At 45.7% G+C, this 26,511-nt stretch overlaps 1 protein-coding gene across 1 annotated transcript in view; it reads right to left on the reverse strand.

Moving 5' to 3' along the window:
* Positions 1-26,511, reverse strand: part of LOC119179042 (transmembrane channel-like protein 6) — a 77,127-nt gene that overhangs the window by 24,162 nt on the left and 26,454 nt on the right. Inside the window, exons 6-10 of the mRNA XM_075869797.1 lie at positions 23,566-23,730; positions 22,148-22,264; positions 14,773-14,927; positions 8,767-8,917; positions 1,310-1,471 (exon numbers count right to left, since the gene is read on the reverse strand). Of these exons, the coding sequence (XP_075725912.1) occupies positions 1,310-1,471; positions 8,767-8,917; positions 14,773-14,927; positions 22,148-22,264; positions 23,566-23,730 (750 nt within the window). The remainder of the gene's footprint in view (positions 1-1,309; positions 1,472-8,766; positions 8,918-14,772; positions 14,928-22,147; positions 22,265-23,565; positions 23,731-26,511) is intronic.

Here is a 26,511-nt window from a genome sequence, read left to right on the forward strand (position 1 = left end):
GTGCATGAATCTACAAGGAGCTGTGAGAATATTTGGAAATGATGCCACAATACTGGAGTTGCACGTGTCTGATGATCGAAATGTGGCCCTCACTTGTTTCACCTTGTTTGTTTGCAATAGAAAATAGATACGCTGATGCACTGCTCACCTTTTAGTTTCCAATTGATATAGCATGTTGTCTTTGTCATACCATTTTTTGTCCATTGTTTGTGCTCAGTATCGATACGAATGATTACCCAATGCCACTATTGCAATCACGAGTTTGGCAGAGACCAGCTAAATGTACCATAAGACACCCAGCGCATATGCAAGCGTTGATGCCTACATGTACAGCGGAATGGAACCCGACAGGAAAACTTTAAGCCGTGGGAATCGAGCGCGCCTTCCCCTATGGTGCCGCGCTCCCCAGCTTCCGAGAGTGCTGGCCGCATGCGGCTCTAGCACTGGGAACATGGCCACTGTGGTTTCCCTCAGGTATTTTCGTTTGGTGCAAGCCGCGTGTTGGTTTTCCCTGCATGGAGATGCATGTCCGAACATGCCAAGACAACGCGCCTCCCCTTTACGTTACGCAATCACACGTCGCAGTGCTCCGCCGATCCTCATTGGCCGCCTATGACAGTCCCTCTCCCGGTAGCTTGAGTTTTCCCAGTGCCTGGCGCCACCAGGCCGATGCTCACAGGCCTGCACGAGAGGTAGGCGCGCTGCTTCAGCTGCTTGAGAGATAGATGCGCTGCTTCTCGTACACGTGCTCGGCTATGCCCATTGTGTAATAGTCCTAGCACCTGTCTGCAAGCGTACACTCAGTCGGTCTTGCGGAGTTCCCTACCGGCCCGCCAGCCTGTGATTGTTGCACTATGCTGTATCTTGGGTAAATAAGCCCATATTTGTTGACGACCTGCCTCGAGTGCCATCTCTGCGCCATGTCGGAGAATCGACGAACCCGGTCGTAGCGTCTTTGTGTGCGACGGCAGTGGAGAAAGTCGCGTCCCTGCCCAGTCGTTCCGTAGGGTAAGCCGTTAGCAAACCTATCTTTAAAGGGCCTAACAAATGAGATAAACGGTTGCTCGATACAACCGCATCATGTCAATACAAATCTGGCCACTGAAGCCACTGGCTCTGGTGTAAGCGTACGAACTAATGCTATGCTGACCCAGCACAACCCGAAGACTGTGAAAATAAGGAGCATGAGCATTCCGTAGCACTAAACTGTCACATTTAAATCGGCGAGCACTGTACACATGCACAACACGGAGCTATCACAATGACCGCGGCACATTCACCAGCACAATGGACAATCATCAAGTCGTACCTCGAGAGATTTCTTGGACAGCAGGTGGTACACGAGTGCGCCGGACCCCACCATGATGGCGATGATTACCAGGTTGATCGTGACACGGGCCAGGAACTTGCCTATCCTGATCCCCCATGTGGGCGGTGCCTCGACAGCTCGCCGTTCCATTGACAACAGCTCCTGCAAGGTCGACAATGTTGACACAATACTCATCAGGGAAGCAAGACTGTGCCCATAAACAAGTTGCAAGCCAAAAGAAGGAGAAGGACCAAACAATGACTTACAACGTCCTCATAGCTGCATTATGAGAAAAAAAAAAACTGATAGGTCTTACACATTAAGTATTGTCGCACGGATACTTCTCTTTTAATGAACTTATATACAATACTTCCTCTCACATAACGCCCCTTTAACATGGGCACCAGTGAACGTCGTTGAATTCTCTCGTCGTTACGTCAACGGATATGCATATCCTGTCACAGTCTCCTTTACGACAAAGAAGCGAAACAAAGAGTTTCGCAAAGGGAGTTCGACAACCTCCATTAGCAGTGGAATGGAGTACTCTCGTCTCCAGTAATCTGTAGTTATGAAAAAAAAAAAACTGCAAACACAAAACAGCCGCAGTCGACAGAATAATGAATTTTATCAATAGTGTGAAGAAGAACATGTGCCTGTGGCGAGCAGCATCGCCAACGCCAAGCTCTCTCGGCTCGTGCTTCGGCTCGCTGCTGTGATGATCTCTGCTGGACGGTTCTTCACACTGTCTTGCCGTTATCGTTATCGACTAATAAACCTCGTCACATTTGGTGGAGAGCGCTGTTTATACCCGTCGCTACACCCTGGAACTGCGAAGCCGCGCGCTACCACCCGTCATGACTGACAACGCCAACCCATCGGCATCGTCGCCCCAGTTCAACTGCCCTGGCCATCCTAGGCTATGGGACCCGAAGGTCTTCAGCGGTGCGGATGGGACCGACGTGGAAGACTGGCTTGAGCACTACAAGCTGGTGAGCGCCAATAATAAGTGGGATGAAGCCGACAAGCTGGGACACGTCATATTTTACCTCACCGGCGTCACAGAATTGTGGTTTAACAACCACAAACACAACATCCCCACATGGAGCGTCTTCAAGACGTCATGTGCTGAAGTGTTTGGTCGGCCGGCTGTCCGCAAGCAGCGGGCAGAACAGCGCTTGCGCGTCCGCTCTCAGCAGACTGGCGAAAATTTCACCAGCTATATTGAGAATGTCGTCGACCTTTGTCGACGCGCGAATGACACCATGCCCTAGTCGGACAAGGTCAAACCTAGGATCGGTGGCATTTGTAGGCGTTGTTGAAGGTCGTGGAAAGCGCCGGATTGTTTGGGGCCCCAGACGAAGGCGACGTCATCCTTGACGAGTTGTTGTAAAGGGTCAGTGATTTTCGAAAAGTTCGGCACGAAGCGGCGGTAATAAGCACAAAGTCCCAGAAAGTGGTGTACATCATGCTTTGTTTTCGGTATCGGGAACAAAGCAACTGCCATAGCCTTGTCAGGATCGGGGCGAACACCACTGCTGCTGACAATGTGGCCAAGGAATTTCAGTTCCTCATATTCAAAATAACACTTTTCCGGTTTCCGAGAGAGGCCGGCAGTGCGAATAGCCAGAAGAACCGCCTCAAGCCGCTCAATGTGCTGTTCAAAAGTCGTAGAAGAAACGACTACGTCGTCTAAATACACCGAACAAGAGTACCACTTCAAGCCACATAAAACTGTGTCCATCATTCGTTGGAACGTGGCTGGAGCGGAGCACAGGCCAAAAGGGAGAACTTTAAATTCATAGAGACCGTCTGGTGTAATAAACGCTGTTTTTTCTCGGTCCCGTTCATCTGCTTCAATCTGCCGATATCCGCTACGGAGATCCATGGAAGAGAAGTAGTGGACGTGTCGCAGGCGATCCAAGGAGTCATCAATACGAGGAAGAGGATATACGTCTTTTTTTGTTATCTTGTTCAGTTTGCGTAGTTGCAGTTGTGTTGCAGTTTGTGTAGTTTCAGTTGCAGAATCGTAATGAACCATCTTTCTTATTAACCAGAACAACTGGTGACGCCCAAGGACTAGTCGATGGTTGAATTACGTCGTCGTCGAGCATTTGTTTCACTTGATGATGGATAGCATCTTGCTCTTGCTCTTTCTGAGACACGCGGTAAGTATGTTGGCACACGGGTTGCACGTTGGGCTCAGTGATAGTTCTGTGCTTCATTAGAGGAGTCTGCCGGACTTTCGAAGTAGTGGCAAAACAGTCACTAAAGGATGAGAGGAGACGTAGGAGCCTTGCCTTCTTAGGTTCTTCCAACTGACGATTTACGTTGAGGCGACTAGTCATGTCAGTATCGCAGCTGTTCTCAGTCGAGATCGTTGTAATCAAAGGGAAGGCGTCCAAATCATCCAATGCCTCCAAGTAAGCTATGGTTGTGCGTTTCGCAAAATGCCTGTGTTCGCCACCGAAGTTCGTAACTAAAACCGTAGTCTGGCCATTTCGCAGTTGAACGAGACTTCGAGCAATGGCCACTTCCCAATCAAGCAATAACGTCAGGTTACTTTTGGCGATGCCCGTAATCGACTGCTTCCGTGGTCACTCAACAAGCACGAAGATACTACTGCGAGGTGGCAACGTGACGCAATCATCGACTACGCGTAAGGCCACGCCACGATGTTCGTTCTCGATGTCGGAATCTGGAGAAACACAGTTAAGTAAACTGACGAACAAATCACGCAGATTAATTATCGCTCCATACTCTTGCAGAAAATCCATGCCCAAAATGACCGGCCGAGAACAATTGGGCAGTAAAAGAAATGATGCTACAAAAGCCGACGCACAAATCTCAAGCCTGGCGGTGCACCTTCCTATAAGAGATACGAGGTGTCCTCCAGCGGTGATTAGCTGAGGGCCGTCCCACGTTGTCAGCACCTTGTGTAGACGGGTGGCCAATGAAGCACTCATCACCGAGTACTCAGCTCCCGTGTCGACAAGCGCATTCACCGGATAACAGTCGACGGAAACGGTAATGGCAACGGACGTTCTGTTGGCGGTTTCACAAACAGGCTTTAACGGCACGTCGTAAGGTAGCGGCGGAGGGTATTTGTCGGTTCGCGTGACAGCGGCCTCACCTCCAGAGGTCGCCGTTTTCAGTTTGCCCGGCGTGGGCTTGCGCCACTGACGCCAGGAGACCCAAAGGCGGGTCGGGTGCGGTGCGTTGATGTGGACGGACGGGGTGATGGTGACCGTGACTGTCGTCGCGGCGGGACAGGAGGGAGATGACTACCTTCCAAGTAATCCGCAATTTCTTGTGGGCGCTCATCATAGCATGGACAACGTGCATCTGGGTGGAATCCACGTAGGCCTATTCGTCGGTAGTAACAGTCGCGGTACATGTGTCCAACTTCGCCACAATGGTAGCACAAAGGACGATTGTCGGGTGCACGCCAGACGGTGGACTTCCGTGGGCCAGGACGAAAATCGGCCTGAGAATGCAGCAATGGGCTGGACTTGGAAAGCGTCTGGGGGTCCCAGTAGGTTGATAAGAAAAATGTGCCGTCGACGGCGTAGAGGCGCGTAGGGCATCCGCGTAGGAAAGCGTGGGAGCTCCGCCTTGCGATGGTGGTGAGGAGTGAATGAACTGCCTGATTTTGTTACGAACGACGTCAGTAAGAGCAGCGCTACTGGGAGGGGACACTGCATGAAATTTCCGAAGTTCTTCGCGTACAACTTGCCGTATGAGTTCTGTGAGGACCTCCCTGTTATCACCTCCTGGTACAAGCGAGCACGCAGCGGACATGGTCGTCTGATGCTCATACTGCGACACTCGCTGCCGAAGCATGCGCTCCATAATTGTGGCCTCACGTATGAACTCGGACACAGTCGTTGGAGGGTTGCTCCTTTACGCCTCGCATTAGCAGGCGCACTTTCTTGTCTTCTGGCATGTAGGGGTCAGCCCGTCGAAACAATCGCGAAATTTCTTCGACAAACATGGCGACGCTCTCGTTCGGCATTTGAAATCGCGAAGAAAGTGCCTGCTCCGCTCTCTCTTTCCGTTCGGGGTTACTGAACGCCTCGCGAAGCTACCGATGGAATTCCTGCCAACTTGTGAATGAAGTTTTGTGGTTCTCATACCACACTCTTGCCGCGTCTAAAAGGGAGATATACACGTTCTTCAACTTACGGCAATTGTCCCAGTCGTTGATGGCAGCGACCCGGTCGAAATGGTCAAGCGAGTCTTTGACATCCTCACTGGCATCACCATGGAATGGGTTGGGTGTGCGAGGCGTGTTGATGACACAGGGTACGCTAGCGAGTGGGTCATGCTCGATTTGGGTTGCGGATGTGGCAAACATTGTCCTCACGGAACTTGCCAAGGGGCCGTACTGTGGTGGTAGTCCTTGAAAATGGCGGCTGCTTTGACAGATGTCAGCAGACCCTGGTGCACTGGCGGTGGTTGCTTCTGGTTCAGGACCAGCAGGCATAAGACGTTGCAGTACAGTACCCAGCACCTCCACCAGTCTGTCGCGAGAGGAAACGATAGGCAGGAACTCGAAGTGGAGGACTGTTTACTCAGCCACAGCTGCCATTCACTTCTTCGCTCTCGTCTTCTGCCACCAACACAGCGAGGCAATATGTTCGTAAGCAATCCGCTTTCCACACCTGTCACTTTGCTTGCGGGGGAATGTCTCGGCCGCGTGCAGGATCTCGACCTTTCGGCTTTGGTTGACGTCCCAGATGACTACTGCGACCACCAAAGATCACTGTCGGCACTCGAGGAGTCGTCCAAGGATACGTTTTCTAGCGCCATTGCCGACACTCTCACTCCCACTGAACATGCAGACCTGCTGGATCTTCTGCAAGAGTTCAGGAGTTCTTTCGATGTGTCGCAGCCTCAACTGGGCCGCACGTCACAAGTCAAACATCATGTTGAAACCGGCCTACACCAGTCACTGCGTCAAAGACCATACCGTGTCTCCCCTGAAGAGCGCCGCGTCATCAACGATCAAGTCGAAGATATGCTTCGTAGAGACGTCATTTGACCATCTCACAGTCTGGGCGTCTCCTGTCGTCTTCGTGCGTAAGAAAGACGGATCTATCCGATTTTGCGTGGACTATCGTCGTTTGAATAAGATAACCCGCAAGGACGTCTATCCTTTGCCGCGCATTGATGACGCCATCGACACCCTTCACGGAGCGGTACGAGGGGCCTTACACCGTTTTGGAGAAAACATCTCCGGTTAATTTCCTAATTGAGCCAGTTTCCAGATCGGACGACATGCGCCGGCGCGCACGTGACATCGTCCATGTTTCCCGACTGAAACCATACCATAAGCTTCTGCCTGAAACTTCTTAAGTCGCCAGGATGGCTCCTTTTTCAGCGGGGGCTATTGTGAAGAAGATGTGCCTGCGGCGAGCAGCATCGCCAACGCCCGGCTCTCTCGGCTCGTGCTTCGGCTCGCTGCTGTGCTGATCTCTGCTGGACGGTTCTTCACGCTGTCTTGCCGTTGTCATTATCGACTAATAAACCTTGTCACAATAGCGAAAGTTCTTGCGCTCCATAATTCATTCATGATGCCTGTTTTGCAGCAAAAAAAGTGGTATAAGTGCCCATGCTCTCTGCACCATGGATTACAAAAAACAGCCGTGCCACAATTTTGAATACCTCAAGTGTCTCTAAGTTCATGCGCACCATTGTGCTTACACCTGTGCATCTCAATCTTATTGTGGTGCTCTTTATTTTACTTCAACACTAGGAAACATCATAGCAGTGATTAAGATGGGCTTTCTTCGTTCTTTGTCGACGCCGGCAATTGTGGCGGCAGTACACGTGAGATGTTGTGGAACTCATCCACAGCAAGGGCTTCGTGGATTAACACGAGAGATGTGCTCATCTGATACTGAATGGAATAGACAATGTGATATAGTTAGTTGCACAACTTTAAGGAGCTCGACAACACTTTCTAGTGTGTTTGACAATCGGCGCAAGCAACAAAAATGTATCGCAAGCTTTTAAACATAAAAAATGATTAACCGATGTGAGGATTATACATTCACTAAACCTTGAAGTGGGGCTTTGCGGCAGTGGGGATTTCCAATAAATAAATGTTCTGATGGCTCAGCACCCCTTCACTGCAGTGCAACCACCTCTACATAAAGTCACATGGAAACTTATTTAAATTAATGCTTTCATGGCTTAGCACCCCTCCACTGCGGTGAAATTACCTTTATGGTGATTACTTGCAAACTAATCTACACCTATTAGTTTATTTCAAGAGCTTCAAAATTTTCAATAATTTAAACTCGAATCGAAGCGAAGTCGAATATTCGCACAAGCCTACGAATCTCCCTAACAAGATTTTGCTAGTGCAGGGGAAACCCTGCATGCTTACTATGAATATTGGCATCATTGATGCTTTGTTATACAGAGAAGTGGCAACTCTATGAATGGGAATCATTGGGTGGCCGTTCTACGCACTCCCTGATGTTTCACAGCAGTGAAGCTACCTTATGTCTATTTTTATTTTTTCAATTAAAGGGGCCCTACAACACTTTCTCAACACAGAAAATGCTGTCAATATGAAGTCTACGGATCTTCTGAACATGTGAGCCAAATATTGTTGTCTTAAATGATACAGAAGACTTCCAATTAAAAAATAAAAAAAACATGCCGAAAATTGCTTTCTTTGGCATGCGAAGCATGCGGGAGGAGGAGGGTATAAAAGATACTGGCTAATTTCATGAATGACAAGCAAGATACCTCAGAGATTGTGTGCCTGCGTCACTCCCTTCTGAACCAGAAATGGTGAACAATACGGCCAAAGAAAACGAAAGAGAAAGTGCTTGAAGCCATGACGAGTGGCAATATAATTTTTCAGCAGCATATTACTTCCTTGCCACTTCCATCCCCATTGCCCCTAAGTAGCCGAGGTAGCTGAAGAGCTCATTGAGTAATCCTTGAAGCATTCTGCTCTCTCTCTCTCTCTCTCACACACACACACACACACACACACACACACACACACACACACACACACACACACACACACACACACACACACACACACATATGTATATATATATATATATATATACACACACACACACATATATATACACATATATATTTTTTTTCGGACCTTTCAATTTGTAGTGTTTCCAGGACTGTTTTTGCATTTTCACGTTTGTCTGAATAGTGAATGCTTTAAGTGAAGCTCCATCTTAGTTCAAATGCAAGCTCACAAGCTCCTTATCTAATGAAGAGTTATTAGATTTCATGTATAAGTTCGGCCCCTTAACTCTCGTATCAGTTAAGGATTCCCTTTATTACATGCCAAAAAATTGCCTTTTTTTCCTTATACTTTTTGTTATTATATGAAAACAGCAATGATTAAGTTCCAGCTCTTGAATTTATAATTAAAACACGACACGCAGGCCCCAAATAGCTGTGGCGCCCACCTTGAGTTCGTTGTAGATGCTGCGTGACTTGAGCATGGCCGCCTCGCGAGACGCTATGCTGAAGTCCCAGGCTGAGAACACTTTGGCACAGTACACATCCTTCACGCCTATTGACGTCTCAATGTAGTTCTGCTTGTACGACCGGGTGAGGCTGCATGGTCAGACGTAACATGTCAGTGCAAAAACGACGCTCTGACTTGTGTGGAAACTGCCTAATTCACAGCACGATAGCTGTCAACTTGTAATTCAACACACACACACATCGCATTTTCTCGCATATAACCCACACCTCCTACTAAAACACATAGAAATATTGAAAAAGGGATCCCCCTGTAACTAAAACCTTGATACAATAAAGCTAGATAAAACGAAATATTGGTTACAACGAAGTGAAAGTAGAATAGTCTTGCCATAGATATACTGTTAGGAATAGACTTTTATAATGAATTGTCAGATATAACAAACATATTTTCATGAAGGATGCAATTTTCTTACAATTAGGTTTGAGTGCATTGCCTGTACATTTTAACCGTGTGAATTGACTTTACACCTTGCCACAAATGTCTCCACTAACTGCACTCAAATATAGAAAAATGTTATTTAAATTGGTGGTTAAGTGGGCTTGTCAATACATATACAGAGTTTTTCAAACAATGTAGGAACTATCTCTGAGAGTAGACTACACAGCACAGGCACCGACTTCCAAGAGGGAGTTTTATTATGCGAACGTAAAACATGTAGTCAAAGTAAGAGACAAGGAGGAGGCACATAATAAACATGATAAAAAGCATGACTGGGGTTAACAGGCTTTCGATGAGGTGTTAATCTTGCAGAAACGCAATTTCCTTGTCAAGCACTTGGATGGACAGTAACCTGACATATGAAGGGCCCCGCCTAGTGATGGTGAATGTATCAATGATCACGTGCGTGTGCTCGACAGACTAGGCTTTTAAAAAAAAGAAGCACCATGTCGCGTCATTAAATGTGTGTGTGTCACACTAACGACTGTGCACAAACACAGCATAAAGAGCTACTCTATCTGCAATGAACTAGTCTAAGTCTGGAGTGCCAGATTCAGAACTGAACTCAGTATAGTGCTGCAAAATTTACCTCAGTATAATGATGTGGCACTATACAGCACTGTACTGAGGTCATTCAATGACTACTTGAGAAGGTGTTTTAGCACCTCTTTAACTCCTAAAACATATATAAAGAAGTTTTTCTGCCTAAAAAGGTTATTTCTTAAATTGTGCCAATCAATATCCAGCTTCAAAAAACATGTTTTGATACACGAAAAAAAATTGCTGCATATGTTAACTCATATTAGAATAATGCATAGTCACTGCCACTCTTGCTTCCAAAATCAAAAAGTAGACTTCAACATCTGAATACTTGCCGCCTAACAAACTGGACGATGGCAAAAGGCATGACAAACGACAATGCATAGAAAATGCGCGCATCAGCTTCACTGGACGCCACTTTCTAAACACAATTCACGTAAACATGTAAAGTGGTGGCTACAATAAAAGAAATTGTTAATCAAGTGCTGCCATCTACGAAGCAACACACAAGTTAGCTGGGATCTGAGTGTCTCGTTCAAATCGCTCATGGGGAGATATTATCCCAACTGGACGAGACACACTTGTTTGAAGCAGTTTGGGTACAGTTTGGCAAGGACAAGCTGTACTAAGTCTAAAACGGTTAAGGGATTGAAAACCTCTCTTACAAAATATTCAATGACCACAGAAATAGCAGAGGCAAAAACTTACAGCTGACAATCCAAGGCTGAAGCAGGAGAGAGGAAAAGACAAGACAAGACAGTCACACAAACACTACAAACAATACACTTACACAAATGCCACCACACCATGGTATTCTTAAGTAAATGGCAATACAGAACAACAATAAGAGGAAACACTTGCAGGGCTGGAAGCGGGCTTCAGTCTTTCAGAGCAGCTTTGGGAGCAGGAATAACACGGTTTTGGAGCAGCTTTGGAGCAGTAAAAAGGGCATTTCTGAGCAGCTATTGAGCACCAAAAGGCATGTTTTGGAGCATAAAAATTTAGTTTTGAAGCAGATTTTTTGGGTCACACATAACTGTTAATTAAAATTTTTGTTTTCTCTTTGCTCTCTCATCAACACAAAAAAATTGAGCGGATGATTTTACCAAACATTTAATGCTAATCAAGTGACCAGATTTACCCCAAATTGATATATATATATATATATATATATATATATATATATATATATATATATATATATATAGAAGAATAACTTCGGTTGCCGCAAGGTTATAACTATGAAAGTAGATGCGCTTTCACATAACAACTGTTTACTCTGCCGACGTTTCGACGGCAACCCCGTCTTTTGCAAGGCATATTAATTCCTTGAAAAGGCATATTATGCCTAGGCATATTATGGCATATTATTTCAAGGCATATTATGCCTTGAAAAAGACGGGGTTCCCGTCGAAACGTCGGCAGAGTAAACAGTTGTTATGTGAAAGCGCATCTACATTCATTATATATATATATATATATATATATATATATATTCAGTAGGTCTGGTACGTATAAGCAAAGAAGCTGGTACACATATGAGAAAGCAAGCAGTTCCTTTATAGATTTACGTTTCGGCTGTGGCACGGTCAAAACGTAAATCTATAAAGGAACTGCTCACTTTCTCATACGTGTACCAGCAGCTTATTTTTATATATATATATATATATGTGTGTGTGTGTGAGCGTACGCGCATGTGTGTGTGCATATTAAACCTTACAACATCAAAGTTGAAAGCACAGAAACTCAGACAAATAAAAAAATTTAATGTTAAAATGTTGCAATGTTCAAAATGTGATTAAAACACTGCATATAACATGAACAGCAACTCAAGACTAGAGATGAACTAAAATGTTAAAAGTTATCTTCATACTAAACCAAAGCTGCTGGTGAGGATCAGGTAACATCGGATGGAGGACAGATTGTGTTAGAAAAACTAGCCACCCTGTTTACGAGGTGTCTCCTGATGGGAAGAATACCAGAGTCTTGGAAGAACGCTAACATCATCTGGACACATTAAGAAAGGAGACGACAAGGACTAGAAGAATTACAGGCCGATCGGCGTGCTCTCCGTAGTATACAAGCTACTTACAAAGGTAAGTGCTAACAGAGTAAAGAAAACATTAGAATTCAATCAACCAAAGGAACAAGCAGGATTTTCGAACAGGCTACTCAGCAATCGACCACATTTATACCATCAATCAGGTAATAGAGAAATGCTCAGAGTATAACCAACCACTATACATAGCCTTCATAGATTACGAGAAGGCGTTTGATTCAGTAGAAATATCAGCTGTCATGCAGACACTGCGGAATCAGGGCGTCGATGAAGTATATATAAGCATCCTGGAAGAAATCTACAGGGGATCAACTGCTACCATAGGGCTTCATAAAGAAAGCAACAGAATACCAATCAAGAAGAGTATAAGGCAGGGGGACACAATCTCCCCAATGCTATTTACCGCATGCTTACAGGAGGTTTTCAGAAGCCTAGAATGGGAACAGTTAGGGAAGTGCCACAGCCAACATGAGAACTGCAAAAAAATTTAGATGGGCTCGCCACGCCAATACTAGACAATTAAGTGATTTTTTTTTTATTAGGATATGAACTACAAGGGCACTCAACAAGTTTCCGCCGTCGCCGCCATGTCCCCGTAAACTGCAAGTCGGTAACATTCCTTGCGCATCATACGTTCTACCCGGGCGTAAAATAGCGCAAATTGGGTTGGTGAGCGCTGCGCAAGTTGAGATCAAACGAGACGGCCGATCTCCGTCGCTTCCAAGTGATGATACACGCAATATTATCCCACCGTGTGTTAGACCTGCCGTTGAAAGCTCAATCAGAGAGGAAACACGCCGCCCGTTTTGAACGAGCATGAAAAATTACGCGGGAGAAAGGGGGGGAGGGCAGGTCGCTTGAGCAGCAGCGAACTAAGAACGTGGTTGTGATAAGCTGGCATGCTCGTTATTGGCAAGCATCAGCGCAAGGCTCATAAATGTGGTACCCTCTCTACCGAAAGAGATTGTGCGATAAGAGCATTTCTTCCTGGAGTGGCCATTCGTCCTTTCTTACACCAGCGCTTTGCAGTGTGTGTCGCGATGTCGGATTCAAATGCGTTAGCTTTCAACCTTCGTATTGTCACGGGGTCGTGAGGTTGACAAAGGCCACAGCCGCTGTTTTCATGAGTGAACCTTATTTGGCCGAACCTGTGCTCGGAAAACAAAACGTCACTCTACAAGCAATACAAGCTGTAGACTGATAGCTGCAAACCAGAGCATTGGCCATCGATAATCTGCCAAGCAGAAAAGTGTGTCGGCACTTATACATGTGCCATCGAAGATCCCCGCGTTATCACTAGCGGCTGCGTAAGTTCTAGAACTCTAATGTACGCGTTGTGCGCGTAACCTCATCGAAAGTTCTAAGATTATCTAGATTGTTCGGAGTCATTCGGGAGCGGACTGCGCAAGGCAGCGTTACATGCGTAATGATGTGTTAGCAAAAATAGAAAGCGCATGCGGAATTACAAATTTTTGCTATTGCCATCATCACTTCACCGGTGAAACTGCTTTTTTTTTTCCCCAATTTATATGGCTTGGCAAACAGCTTTGCAGTTAAAACATATATAGAGTCGCATAATGCGGAACACAAACACCACCTTAACAAGATTCATGCATGAACTGAAATACGTCACCGAACTACTAATTTGATATGGACGCGGTTGCCCCCTTTGTGTAGCACATGCGTGTTGCTCGGTTGATGACAAAACTCAACTGAATTTGGCGTTGCACACGCAAATTACTGTTTAGGTGCCGCTTCGCGCAGCAGGTCAGATTGGTGCAGAATGGCCCAAATGGCGCAGCACTTCCACCCCTGCAGTTGAGAACTGCCCCTTTAAAAGTCTCCTAACTGCCTCTGCACGGCTCTGTTTTTGTAAGACATGATTGTGCTATTCGGTGCATGTTGTTGGTGCCAGTACTGGCGCAGCAATAACTTGGATGACTTGGATAATACTGTGTTTCTATTAACCGTGCTCAGATGACTACACAATAACTCTAGTCAACAGTTTCAAACTTTCTTACGAGGATTGCACTGCCTTTCTAAAAACAAAACGATATTCGCTTCGATGATCACTAGTCAGGAATATGCAGAGTTATTCCTAAATTCACAACCAGCTGAATTCGTCAACAAGTTGACATCAGAAATGAAGACTGCTAACACACACAAATGCGTATACCTTACCTACCTGAATCTAAGCCACTCCTTTTACTTTTTTTTTTTAAAATGCATAAAAAACCCACCTGCATGTCATAATTGAGTACGAACCAAGTAGAATTGAAGGAAAATTCAGTTGTGGAACTGGTACAGCAATACCCCATCTTCAAGGATATTTTTATCTTTTCACCTCCGACTTGAATTTGTCTCGTAAAGAGGGCAGAAGACATGCCTAAAGTTTTAAAAAAATGAAATAAAGCAGTATAAGGAGGACACGAAAGCGAGGCAGTCAAGGACAGGTGCTGTGATGAAAATGTCGACAAGAGATAATGAATGTTGCACACAGCGTAGCACACAGAGTGATGAAAACCGTTGCCTGTTAATGCTCATCATCACTCATCGACATGTCGATCACAGCACCCATCCCCATCTGCCTCATTTTCGTGTCCTCCTTACTTTGTGCTGATTTCAGTTTGTTAAAATGCAGACCCAACAAGCCCAACGGTCTGTTCTAAAGCACGAAATTTGCTTGAAAATAGCAGTCAATGCTTGCAGAAAGTACACTGACTATAGATATAAAGAAAAATTTAGGACAGAAAATGCAAACCCTGCCTGTCAATGCAGTTGTTGCTTTGAATGAACTTTACACCCATCCATTACAGAGCACACACACACACACATAATGAAAACGGACAAGTTGAAAAGAAATGGCACTAAAATGAAGTGAAAAACCTGTAAGCCAGGGTGACTAGGCAGGCGAACAGGCAGACAGCCACGGTGAAAAAGTATGCCAGCGGCAAGTTGTACGTCAGGGGGTTGCCTTGAGGCCACCGTACTGTGACGTTGCAGTAGTGGCCGTAGTACATGACCGTATCCGCAAACAGGCCCTGCGAGTTTGGTGTGAAGCAGGCGGGATCAAAACTGGCTCACTGGGTTAGAAACAGATCAGGCAGAACTTGACCTCTTCCGTACGCATTGTAGGAGTGTCGCTGGATTGACTGAAGACAATGTAGTTAACACTTACTGTAACCAAGCCAACACCAACTTACTAAGCCAATGTAAGCCAGCACTAGCCAAAGTTAGTCAGTTGCAATCTAGTCTGGTATAAATAGTAGTATAAATACAAAAGGCACAGCACATCAATTATCGTTATCAGCCTGACCGCGCCCACTGGAAAACAAAGGCCTCTTCCATGTTCCTCTGGTTAACCCGGTTCTGTTCTTAGTGCAGCTCTGTCATCTTTTCACACTTTTTATAGTCATCTGCAAACCTGCTTTTTGCAGCTGCCTAATCAATAGCACCATTGTTTGACATTCCAAAATAACTTAGTTGCATACATAAAAACACAAAAAAGACTGAAATAGTATAGAAATTAAATGTAAACATAGTCTACAGATCTGAAGAGAGAAATATACGAGGTCTGTTAGGAATGTTTCCGACCTTTGGAAGAAGAAAAAAAAACTGGCAGAAGTGAAGTGTTCGAAATCTAATCCTCCTCAAGGTAGTCCCCTTGAGACTCCACACACTTCTCCCAGCGGTGCAGCCATTGTTTCAAGCATTCTGAGAAGGCCTCTTTCGGAATTGAGTTAGCTCAGCTGTCGTTGCAGCCATAATGTCCTCCATTGTCTGAAAATGCTCTTCTTTCAATGTCCACCATACCGCGAGAGTCAAAGAAAGCCCTCACTATCACTTTCACGATGCTGCGCTCTTGGCAGGCCTTTTTTGGTCTTGGTGACGTGAAATGCTTCTACTGTGCAGACTGGGATTTGGTTTCCAGGTCGTAGTAGTACACCCAAGACTCGTCACCAGTGATAATGGTGTTCATGACGTTAGGTTCACCATTTGTGAAATCCAGCATGTCCTGTGAGACTTCAACACGAAGTTGCTTTTGCTCCACACTCCACCATGAGCAGTTTCAGCACGAATTTCTTCGCAACTTTCTTCATAGTCAAATCTTCAGTCATAATGAAATGCGTAGAGAAAGTGCTGATGGCCATCTCTTCTGCAATTTCCCATATAGTCACACGACGGCTCGCATCACCACAGCGCTCACTTCTGAAATTACCTGGTCATTTCAGCATGTTGATGATCGACCGGAGCGGGGCTCACTCTCTGCCAATGTGCGGCCGTTTTTAAACCAGTTGCACTGCTCCTTAATTTTTGTGCGACTCATAGCATCGTCCCCGAAAGCCGCCCTGATCTTCCCAACGGTTTTCACTTGACTGTCTCCCAGTTCCTGTCAAAAAATCCTACAGTAGTGCTGTGCCAGTTGCTTCGTCATTTACCTTGCAACGAAAAACTGACGAGAGCACTGCGCACTACCTCACTCAAACGCTGTGTTCCAGCGACTGACGCTATTGGAAGGTGGGGAAAAAAGAAAGTTGGATACATTTCTAACAGACTTCGGTTACTGCTGGTGGTCGAGATGTTTCACAGTGAAGACAGAACCCTGAACCCCGCAGCTGACAACATTGCACCACCAGTTCTAGCGACACCTTCACTACCGACCTCAGCCGCGGCTGGTCTTTGGCAGCGTCAGCATCTGATAGAGCCCCATCCTTTAGGGGGCTAATCTGGCGAGGACGTGGTCGAGTGGCTCAAACATTACAAGCGGGTGAGCAACTACTACTCTTGGGACGCGGCAACTCAGTTGACTAACGTGGTGTTCTTCTTGAAGGACACAGCACTCACATGGTATGAGAACCATGAGGACGCCCTCACAACGTGGGAACCCTTCGTGTCTGAAATCAAGGAGTGTTTCGGGGACACTGTGGTAACGAGGAAGCGAGCCAAAAAAATGCTGCTGCTAAGAGCCCAGGTCCCAGGCGAAACGTGCACGATGTACATCGAAACGATCCTAAATATATGCAAGACCGCTAACTGCTGCATGTCCGAGGAGGACAAAGTCGGCCACCTGTTGAAGGGCATCGCAGAGAATGTTTATCACTTTCTTATCGGTAAAGACAGCATTGGTACAGTAGCCGATGTCATACGACACAGTCGAACGTTTGAGACGCTGAAGATGAGGCGCATTGCTCTTAAATTTGGTCGATTACCTAACATGACCACGGTAGCGAGTGTTGACAACTACGCGCCTTCTGATATTGCACCTACAATACGTGAGATCGTGCTTGAAGAACTCAGTCGACACACTCGCGCGACGCCTTGCGAAGCTACACCCTTGCCGGTTCCAGACCAGTATCAGCATCCTGTTTCCATTGCTGCAGCAGGCATCGAGGAGTATGACTACGTTTCTGGCACACCACCGAGGCCGCAGCGCAGTCACTATCAAGACACCAGGCACCAGCACCGCTTCAGTTACCCTTGACAGCTGGCCGCCGCCTATCAGAACCTGAATGAATACGCACCTGTGTCACCACGCCATCGCGATGCTTTCCAAAATGCATATCGTCAACCTCCTGTGTGCTACAGCTGTGGTGCTCCAGGACACATTGCTCGGTTCTGCCTTCAGCAGAGAGAGATGACATCAAGATACGAGCCATCGTCAAGACCTCCTCGCGGTGGCCGCAATTCTCATGATGATCCTTGGTGGTTTACGTATCCCAATAGCACCCTACGACAAGAGAGCCAGCATGGAACCGCCCCCGTTTCTGACCGTAGCTTGACACCTCCGCCTGGCCGAACGCATCGCTCTCCTTCACCTCTACAGCAGCGGTCGCACCACCACCGCCGGGAAACTAGCCGGCGCGGCCGATGGAGGTGGGGTCGCACAACAGGATTCACCTTATATACCTCCGCCAGTTACGATGGACAAAAACCGAAAGTGTGTCAATAGACGGATTGTGTGCAACGGCTTTAGTGGATACTGGTGCCACAGTTTCTGTTATAAGCAGTTCGTTTAAAGATAGCTTAGGTCGCAAAGTTACGTTTTTCATCAGGATTCTGGTAGAGTTCGTGGCGTGGGCGGGGACATACTTCAACCCGTAGGAGTATGTGCCGTCAACGTGTTGTTGGCGGGAAAGGCGTTCCCAACTGAGTTCCTGATTCTGAAACGGTGTACACATGATGTTATTCTCGGCATTGACTTCCTCAAAGAGTGTGGCGCTTTCGCCGACTGTGGTACGGGTGAAGTTTCTGTTAGCGATGGTGATGCCCTTCCGGCCCTAGTTGAGCAGCCGCTGCCTCCAGAAGAATTACTGATTGTTTCTAAAGAGCTGACATTACCACCATGGTCTATGAGTTCAGTAGCCGTATCTACTCCAATAGCTGCAGTATCAATCTTTGATGCCGTCGTTCAACCTCTCATGGTTCAGTGTGCAAAGAAAGATGTAATAGTGCCTCATTCGATTATTTCAATTACTAATGGCTGCGCGTTTTTGTGGGCACTTAATTTTTAGTCTGCGCCGATTATCCTTCCTCGAGGAATGAAGCTCGCACTGTTCTATGGTGTCACGGAAAATTCTATTGTCGCCATCAACGACGAGGAAAGTGAGAAACGCGTGGGCACCTCTAAACGGAGTATTTTCCGTGAGTCCCACATTTTGAGCATGATAAGCAAGAGGCTACAGTCACATGAACAACAACAATTGGTCAAACTATTACATTGCCATGGGTCAGTGTTTGACTTCGGCGAAAAGGGTAAGTGGCTGTCTTTACAAAGCTCTCGACCGCAGCATTTCATTGACACAGGCTTTGCCCATCTGGTTCGGCAAAAACCTTACAAGGTGTCGTCATCCGAGCGGAAAGTTATAGCTGGACAAGTTCAGGACATGTTGCAGAAGGGCGTTATTGACGAGTCGTGCAGCCCGTGGGCAGCACCTGTGATTTTGGTTCGCAAGAAAGACTGTACCTGAAGGTTTCGCGTTGATTATAGATGATTGAATGCCTTGACTAAAAAGGATGTATATCCGCTGCCTCGGATCGACGACGTAATTGACTGTCTAAATTCTGCTTCATACTTTTCTTCACTCGATCTACGATCAGGATATTGGCAGATCCCCATGCACCCTGCTGACAAGGAGAAAACGGCGTTTGTAATACCGGATGGGCTATATCAGTTCAATGTGATGCCATTTGGGCTATGCTATGCCCCCGCAACTTTTGAAAGATTTATGGACTCGATTCTTCGCGGACTGAAATGGGAAATCTGTTTGTGCTATCTGAACGACATTGTCATTTTTGGCTGCACATTCAGAGAACGTAACGTTCGTTTGAGCCTTGTTCTGGACTGTGTGGGAAAGACTGGCATGGTCTTGAACTCCTAGAAGTGTCGGTTTGGTGAACGGCAGGCCTTGATCCTTGGCCATTTGGTAGACAAAAATTGGGTCAGGCCTGACCCCTGGAAAATCAAAGCGGTCAGCGCCTTTAAGCCACCCACGTCTGTAAAAGAACTTCGCAGCTTTCTTGGGTTTTCTTCTTACTTTCGACGCTTTGTGCCTAAATTTGCAGACATCGTGTACCCATTGACCAGCCTCTTGCAAAAAGACAGTGCATTCAAGTGGACATCTGAATGTGATGCTGCGTTCTGTCAACTTAAATTTCTGCTGACATCAAAGCCAATTCTCCGTCATTTTGACCCATCTGCTCCTACAGGAGTACAAAGCGACACAAGCGGTATTGGCATCGGAGACGTTCTTGTTCAGCGTCATAATGACAGAGAGCATGTCGTTGCCTATACAAGTCGTTCCCTCAGCAAGGCTGAAAAAAATTACACTGTGACCGAACAAGAATGCTTGGCAGCCATATTTGCTATTCAGAAGTTTAGTTGTTACCTGTATGGGCATCCTTTCACGATTGCAACAGACCATCATTCCCTATGCTGGCTCGTTACTCTCTGAGACCCTTCTGGACGCCCTGCAAGCTGGGCTCTACGCCTCCAGGAATTTGACTTTAATGTTGCATACAAAAGTGGACGGCGTCATACCGACGCCGATTGTCTTTTTCGCCTTCCATTGTCTACGACTGACGACAATACAGACACGTTCGAGATCTGCTTTGCACCTGTTTCACGTGCATTTCCTGATGTCACCACATTCCAGCGGGAACAGCGCAATGACTTGACTTTAGACTCTTTATTCGCCACTGTCGGAATCACCAAGGGCAGTGGTCGCTTTTGTCTTCGCGATGAACTGTTGTACAAGGCCAATTTCTCGGCAAATGGTGCGCTGTATTTACTAGTGGTTCCCCAAAGCCTGCGGTACGACGTCCTCCATTTCATGCATGATGACCCGACGCCTGGCCATCTTGGATTCATCCGCACTTTACATCGAATTAGAGAGCACTTCTACTGGCCTAAAATGCGACAATGTACGAAGCAATACATCTCCAGTTGCGACAAATGCCAGCGCCACAAACGTCCTACAAGCATTCCGCATGGCTTCCTTCACCCTATAACGCCGTCCACAACACCTTTCGAACAAGTTGGTATCGACCTGCTAGGACCCTTTCTGCGGTCTCGCAACAACAACCACTGGATCATAGTCTGCGTCGATCGCCTTACCAGATATGCGGAAACTGCTGCGATACCATCTTCCACAGCTGATTCCGTCGCCTCTTTCCTGTTACGATCCATCAATCTTTGCCATTGTTCACCTCGTGTCATCATCAGGGATTGCGGTCGCCAGTTCGTCGCCGGCACTGTAGAGGAATTGCTTCCTTTCTGCACTTTGCAGTTTCGCCTTTCAACACCATATCATCCCCAGACGAATGGCCTTGTGGAACACACAAACTGCACGCTTACAGATATGCTGGCTGTGTGTATCCTCAAATCACAGGAACTGGAATGAGATTTTGCCATTAATCACCTATGCTTATAATACAGCGAAGCATGAAACCAAGGACTTCACTCTGTTCTACCTACTCTACGCTCGACAATCACGCAGCAGCCTTGATATAATACTTCCATTCGAGCTCCATATGGACAATTCAGTTGCTCAAACACTGTGCCAAGTTGAAGAAGCTTGCCGAATTGCCCATATTCGCACACTGGCATCGCAAGATCGCTCCAAGCAGAGGCATGATCAACACTACGACACCGTTTCATTCGAAAAAGGGGACGTCATGTGGTTGTGGACCCCTCAGCGGAAACGTGGCTTATGCCAGAAATTTTTAGCACACTATGTCGGTTCGTTCGTTATCGTAAATCGCCTGAGTGACTTGACCTACGTGGTGGCACGCTTGACGTCAGCTGGTCGTCGGTCAAGCCAAACACAGTTGGCGCATGTAGCTCGTCTCAAGCAGTTCCATCCCACACTACGCCAATGATTCGCCTCGCCCATCGGGCTTTGTCTGTGAATCGGAGAATGATACGGTATGAGCCGGGCCATGTTTCGGGGACACAGGTAGAAAAAGAGAAAGTTACTTGGTTCGGCCTATATTCACCATCATCGCCGATCGTCGCCTGATCTCTCCTGTAAATAAACATAGTTAAACTCAATCTAACTGTAACAATATGTAACAGTAGGGTAACTCAACTGGCTCTAACAAATGATAACGACAATGAAAATACAAAAAAATTGACACATTTAAAATGTTCAAAGTTTTTAATGACAAAGATTATGTACCCTTTAAGCATACAATAAATTAAGTTGTACTGACTGTAGGTTATGACTGTAGGTTATGACTGTAGGTTATGACTGTAGGTTATAAATAAAACCAAGGAATGTGCCACGTACAACTTTTTTTCATATTGGAAGAAATTAACTTTATTGTCATAGATACAGTATAAACTAGAACATTTTCTCAAGCTAGTTGGTGAAGAGTGTAGAAATATTGCATTTTAATAATTTCGTGCTCTAAAAAAGCAGGCTCAATCATCTCCACCGTAAATGGTTGTAACAGTTAGAATCAGCAGAAAGTTTCTCCCTATTCGAATGCAACTGCTTCTCCTGGCTGCACTAGCCATGCGGTTCAAATTTTAAATAAATCAGATGATGAAGATTCTACAGTACTATATTTTAGCATTTTCAATACACAATGCCTTCAAACTTATGCATTAATTTGACACAAGAAAGAGCAGTACAGAAATCCGAATACTCCTGTTCCTGCGTTTTTTTCGTCATGGGGTATTTGAACCGCGAGTTGTGAATAATCAGAGGTGAAAGCAAAAAAAGGAAAAGAAAAAACAAGCAGTAGCAACAAAACTCACAGCTCCTGTGAAGATGTTGATGAATGGGTCCTTATAACCAAAAATGTTGGAGACATCTGACCGCACAGGTGACGGGGACCGCGAGTAGATCAGCTGAGGCACTATTACAAAACCCACCTGGAATAAGATAGGTAGGAGAGAGGCAATTGTTTCTGTAATGAAAAATACTCAAGGACTTATTGTAAGGTATTGACGAAAAATTTTGCAGAGTATTAACTCTTTAAGGGGCCCTAAAGAGACCTTCCAGACGAAAATAATTTTTCTTATATTAATAAATTACTCTTTCACAACTCCAGGACCTCCGCCAGTTCTGCAAGGAAACATGGGTGGTGCCGATACCTAGAAACTTCCGCACCCAACGCTAAGATTACATCTGTTTTGATGGCGGCTACAAAAGCCCAACATTGTTCCCAATCGATAAGAATAAGGTAGATTGTGTTCTGGAGGAGTCATAGACTGAACACACCATGTTTCAAACAATTTTGCAGAGCAAATAGCGCCAAATACAAAAAAGTATGTTCTAAAATCCATGATGCTGCATGAAATTCAAAAGTGAAAGTTGTACCTTGATTTTTTCCTTCACTAGTTTACATACGATAATTAAATTAACATCATTAGAGTTTTCAGAGTACTAAATTAAAGTAAATTCATTGCTTCACTTTAGTGTGCCTTTAGATATGCTCAATTTGGCTAAAGCCACAAACTTTTTTCTGCTGAAAACTGCCTTGTTGAGTGTATACCTGAAGCTGTTATCATGGAACAACACACGTTAAAATCTAGGCCCGCTAGAAGTCCTTTAGATACTAAAATATGAAGCTGCAATTTGTAGCAAACAATTGGCCAACACCGATAATTTGTGGCGACTCTGGTGAGTGCAACCAGTAAGAGATGACAATAAATGCATACCGTAGTCACTCGCATATTTGCGCACTTTTTTTTCACGATCTTGGGGCTCCGAAATAGAGGTGTGAAAACTATGCAAACATTTTAAATGCACGCGTATGAAATAATGTGCAATAGTATATATGCCTCGATGTGATCGAGTGGAGCCCTCTAACGGGCGATGTCGGAGCGGGGACTCCTCTCTCAATCACGCTGCAGTGGCCGCAACTCCTGTATGTGAATCGTCTGCTTAGGAAAGTTTTTGCCAGGTTGCATATGAAAAGGTTGAAAAAGAAAGCTTCCAACATTCTTTGGCAAATGCCAAAGAATACTGGCCTTCTCGATGTTCTGGCTCATAAATTCTCCAACCAGGTGATAATTATTGTAATCGTTTAGTGATTTATAAGCTGTTAAAAGTCTGCCTCATAGGTATTACACAAAGGTGGCACGGAGTTCCGCCCTGGCGGCCCTTTTTATTTTCTTTCTAACATGCATCAACATCCCTTTAAACAGAATGTGTTTTGAAATGTACGGACCAGCAGGGCACCCATGCAGAAGTTGAGCGCGAGCAGACGACGTAGGAAGAGAAAGTATGAGGCCACCCCGGAGCCAAAGTTGCCCTGGATGTCCTTGAGGTGGCTGTGCCACAGGTCCACGTGAGAAAGTGCGTCCAGCAAGCCACGCTTGAGCCGCTGCATCGCCTGCGAGACAAAAAAGAGAATCACTGTCCAAGAACTTCACACAGGTGATTGACGGGGCTGCAACAGCCAATTTTCTGTCATAATCCATAAATAATAATAATAATAATAATAATAATAATAATAATAATAATAATAATTGGGGTTCAACATCCCAATAGCACCATATGATTGTGAGAGACACTGTAATGGAGGGTCTGGAAATTTCGACCCCCTGGGGTTTCTTTAACGTGCACCCAAGTCTGAGCACACGGGCCTACAGCACTTTTGCTTTCATCAACAATGCAGTCGCTGCAGCCAGCATTCCATCTCGCAAGCTGCAGTTCAGCAGCCGAGTACCTTAGCTACTAAACCACTGTGGCGGCATAATCCATAAGTAGTTTGCTAGACAAGCTGGTTTAGGTTCATTTCGAGATGCAGCGTAAAGCAAAAGTAGACAGAAAGAAGAAGAGACGGGAATATATTATATAACAGTTTCTGGGGTTTTACATCCCGAAACCGCCACATGATTATGATGGACACCGCAGTGAAGCACTCCAAAAATTTAGATCATCTTGTGTTCTTCAACGTGCACTGACATTGCACTGTATACAGGCCACCGGCCATTCGCCTCTATCAAAATGCTTCTGTCATGGCCAGGATCAAGCCCATAACTTTGGGTCAGCAAAAGGGATGAGACAGCACTTGTCCAATCTCTTTTTCTCTGTGTCCGATTCTCTTTGCGCCATGTCTTGACATAACCTACAATCTGTGTTATGTGGATTAATCCTTGCACATTCATAAACAAGCTAGCAATATTTTAGTGCATTTGGTGTTGTAGTCAACTTATAACACAACATATTTTTATAAACATGTCACTGGTATGAGGTCTTGGCAAACAGCAGTGGGCTCATGACTTGCAAGCTACACTGAAACCTCGTTATAACGTAACGGGATATAACAAAAAAAAGAATATAACGAAGTAAAATTGACCTGTAAATGTATATAACAAACTAAGTTAGCCTATCAAATAGCCTATAAAAAAAGACGATCGTAGTTTGTGAAGTATATAGTTTTCTGCGGAGTTTGGCGTTCGTTCGGTGCGGCTATTTTAAAACTCCCGCGCCGTCACAGCCCCGCCACGCACGGCCGAGAGAGGCGTCCTTTTCACACAGAACCGTCCTCCTCACACAGCCATCAGAGAGGATTGAGGAAGAGCTCAGCAGGTCACATCGCCGAGAAGCGGCGCCGCAGTGCAAAGCGATTTCCCTCTCACTTAAGAACACACGAAGGGGAACCTTCAGCAGACTTACAATTATTCACAAATCAGCGGAGATCCGTCATTAATTGAAGTAATTGGTGATGCCTGTCTGCACACGTTTGCCTTGCAGCGAGTCAATTGATTTCGCACGCAGTTTGCAAAACATAGTAGCGCGCGGCTAAATCCAGCGGCAACATTTTCTAAAGACGACGGCAACAACTGCGTCTCTGTTGCTACCATCCATGCTGCTACCTTCTGCAGCGCAGCCAAAGCGTGGCCAGCACACGACGAGAAAGGAGGAGCGTCTCCAGGCGGAGAGAAGAAGATCGGAATTAGAGAGAAAGGCAACACTCTGCGACAGCTTTTTTTTTTCCTCTCTCTCTTCGCGCTGCATTGAAAAGAGAAGGGTCTCTATGTGCAGAGATGAAAAAGAGAGAAGCGTTCCACAGGCGTGTCGCAGATTGGCATTTGAGAGAGAGCAAACATTCTGCCACAGTCTTCTCTTTACTTTTCTTTCTTTTGCTTCTTTGCACGCAGCGTTGAGAGATGCCACCCCAAGATTGTGCATGGTGCTGAGAGCATTTTCGGAGCGCGGTAAGTTCTAATTCATCGTTGCATGTGCTTGCGCATTTGAATTACAGGGCGTTTTTGTCAATTGGAATACACATAGCTTTGACGGGACCACAGCGTAAGTTCGAATTAACCGGAAGGTCAAATTAGGTGTGTTCAGATTAATAAGCTTCGACTGTGTTCATTTTCCATCACAGGCGTGGTCGCGTAGCGCTACATCAGGCCGTGAGGCAGTTTCCTTTTTGGCATGCTTATAGGTGGGCGCCTATCTGAATACACATTGCCACAAACTGTTATAATCGATGTAACGAAATAATGGATATAACAAAATAATCGTGGCTCCCCTTCAACTTCGTTATAACGATATCTGAGTGTATAACATAACACGCTGCTTAATGAGTGAGAATCTGCATTCAGGCTAACTATATTGTTTCCTTGTCAACTGCACGTGAAATCGAGCTACTTCAGGTGTGTTCAGCTTGCCACTGGAATTAAACCATTTGCAGCGTCTCAAAAAGTGCCACACAGCACAACAGCACTGATCGCAGGTGGCCAATTCAGAACAAAACAACAGCTCCCCTTCGTGCAGCACATGACATCACGTAAGCCATGGCAACATAGCGGCTGCCGGCAGCGGGTGGGATTGAAATACCCTTGTACAGAGCATCTTTTTCATTTGCATAGGCACAATAGACTGCTACTATTTTTCACTGAAAACTGCGAATTGTTGGGTGATTGTGGCATGGCCCCTTTAACCTGCAATTCTGAAATGTGCAGCCACAGTGTTCATCACAGAATTAATCCCAAAAGTTCATTGAGGTCCTCCTCAATTGTTAGTTGTGTCTAACCAGAAACCATAACAGGTGTTAAATGCCCGTGGGTACCCTTCATTTTTAAAGGGGCCCTGAAACACTTTTTCAAGTAATCATGAAATGAATTCACCCAAAGAGCTTATTGCCTTACAAATTCAACAC

Source organism: Rhipicephalus microplus, chromosome 7 (genome assembly GCF_043290135.1).
Source record: "Rhipicephalus microplus isolate Deutch F79 chromosome 7, USDA_Rmic, whole genome shotgun sequence".
Lineage (NCBI taxonomy): Eukaryota > Metazoa > Arthropoda > Arachnida > Ixodida > Ixodidae > Rhipicephalus > Rhipicephalus microplus.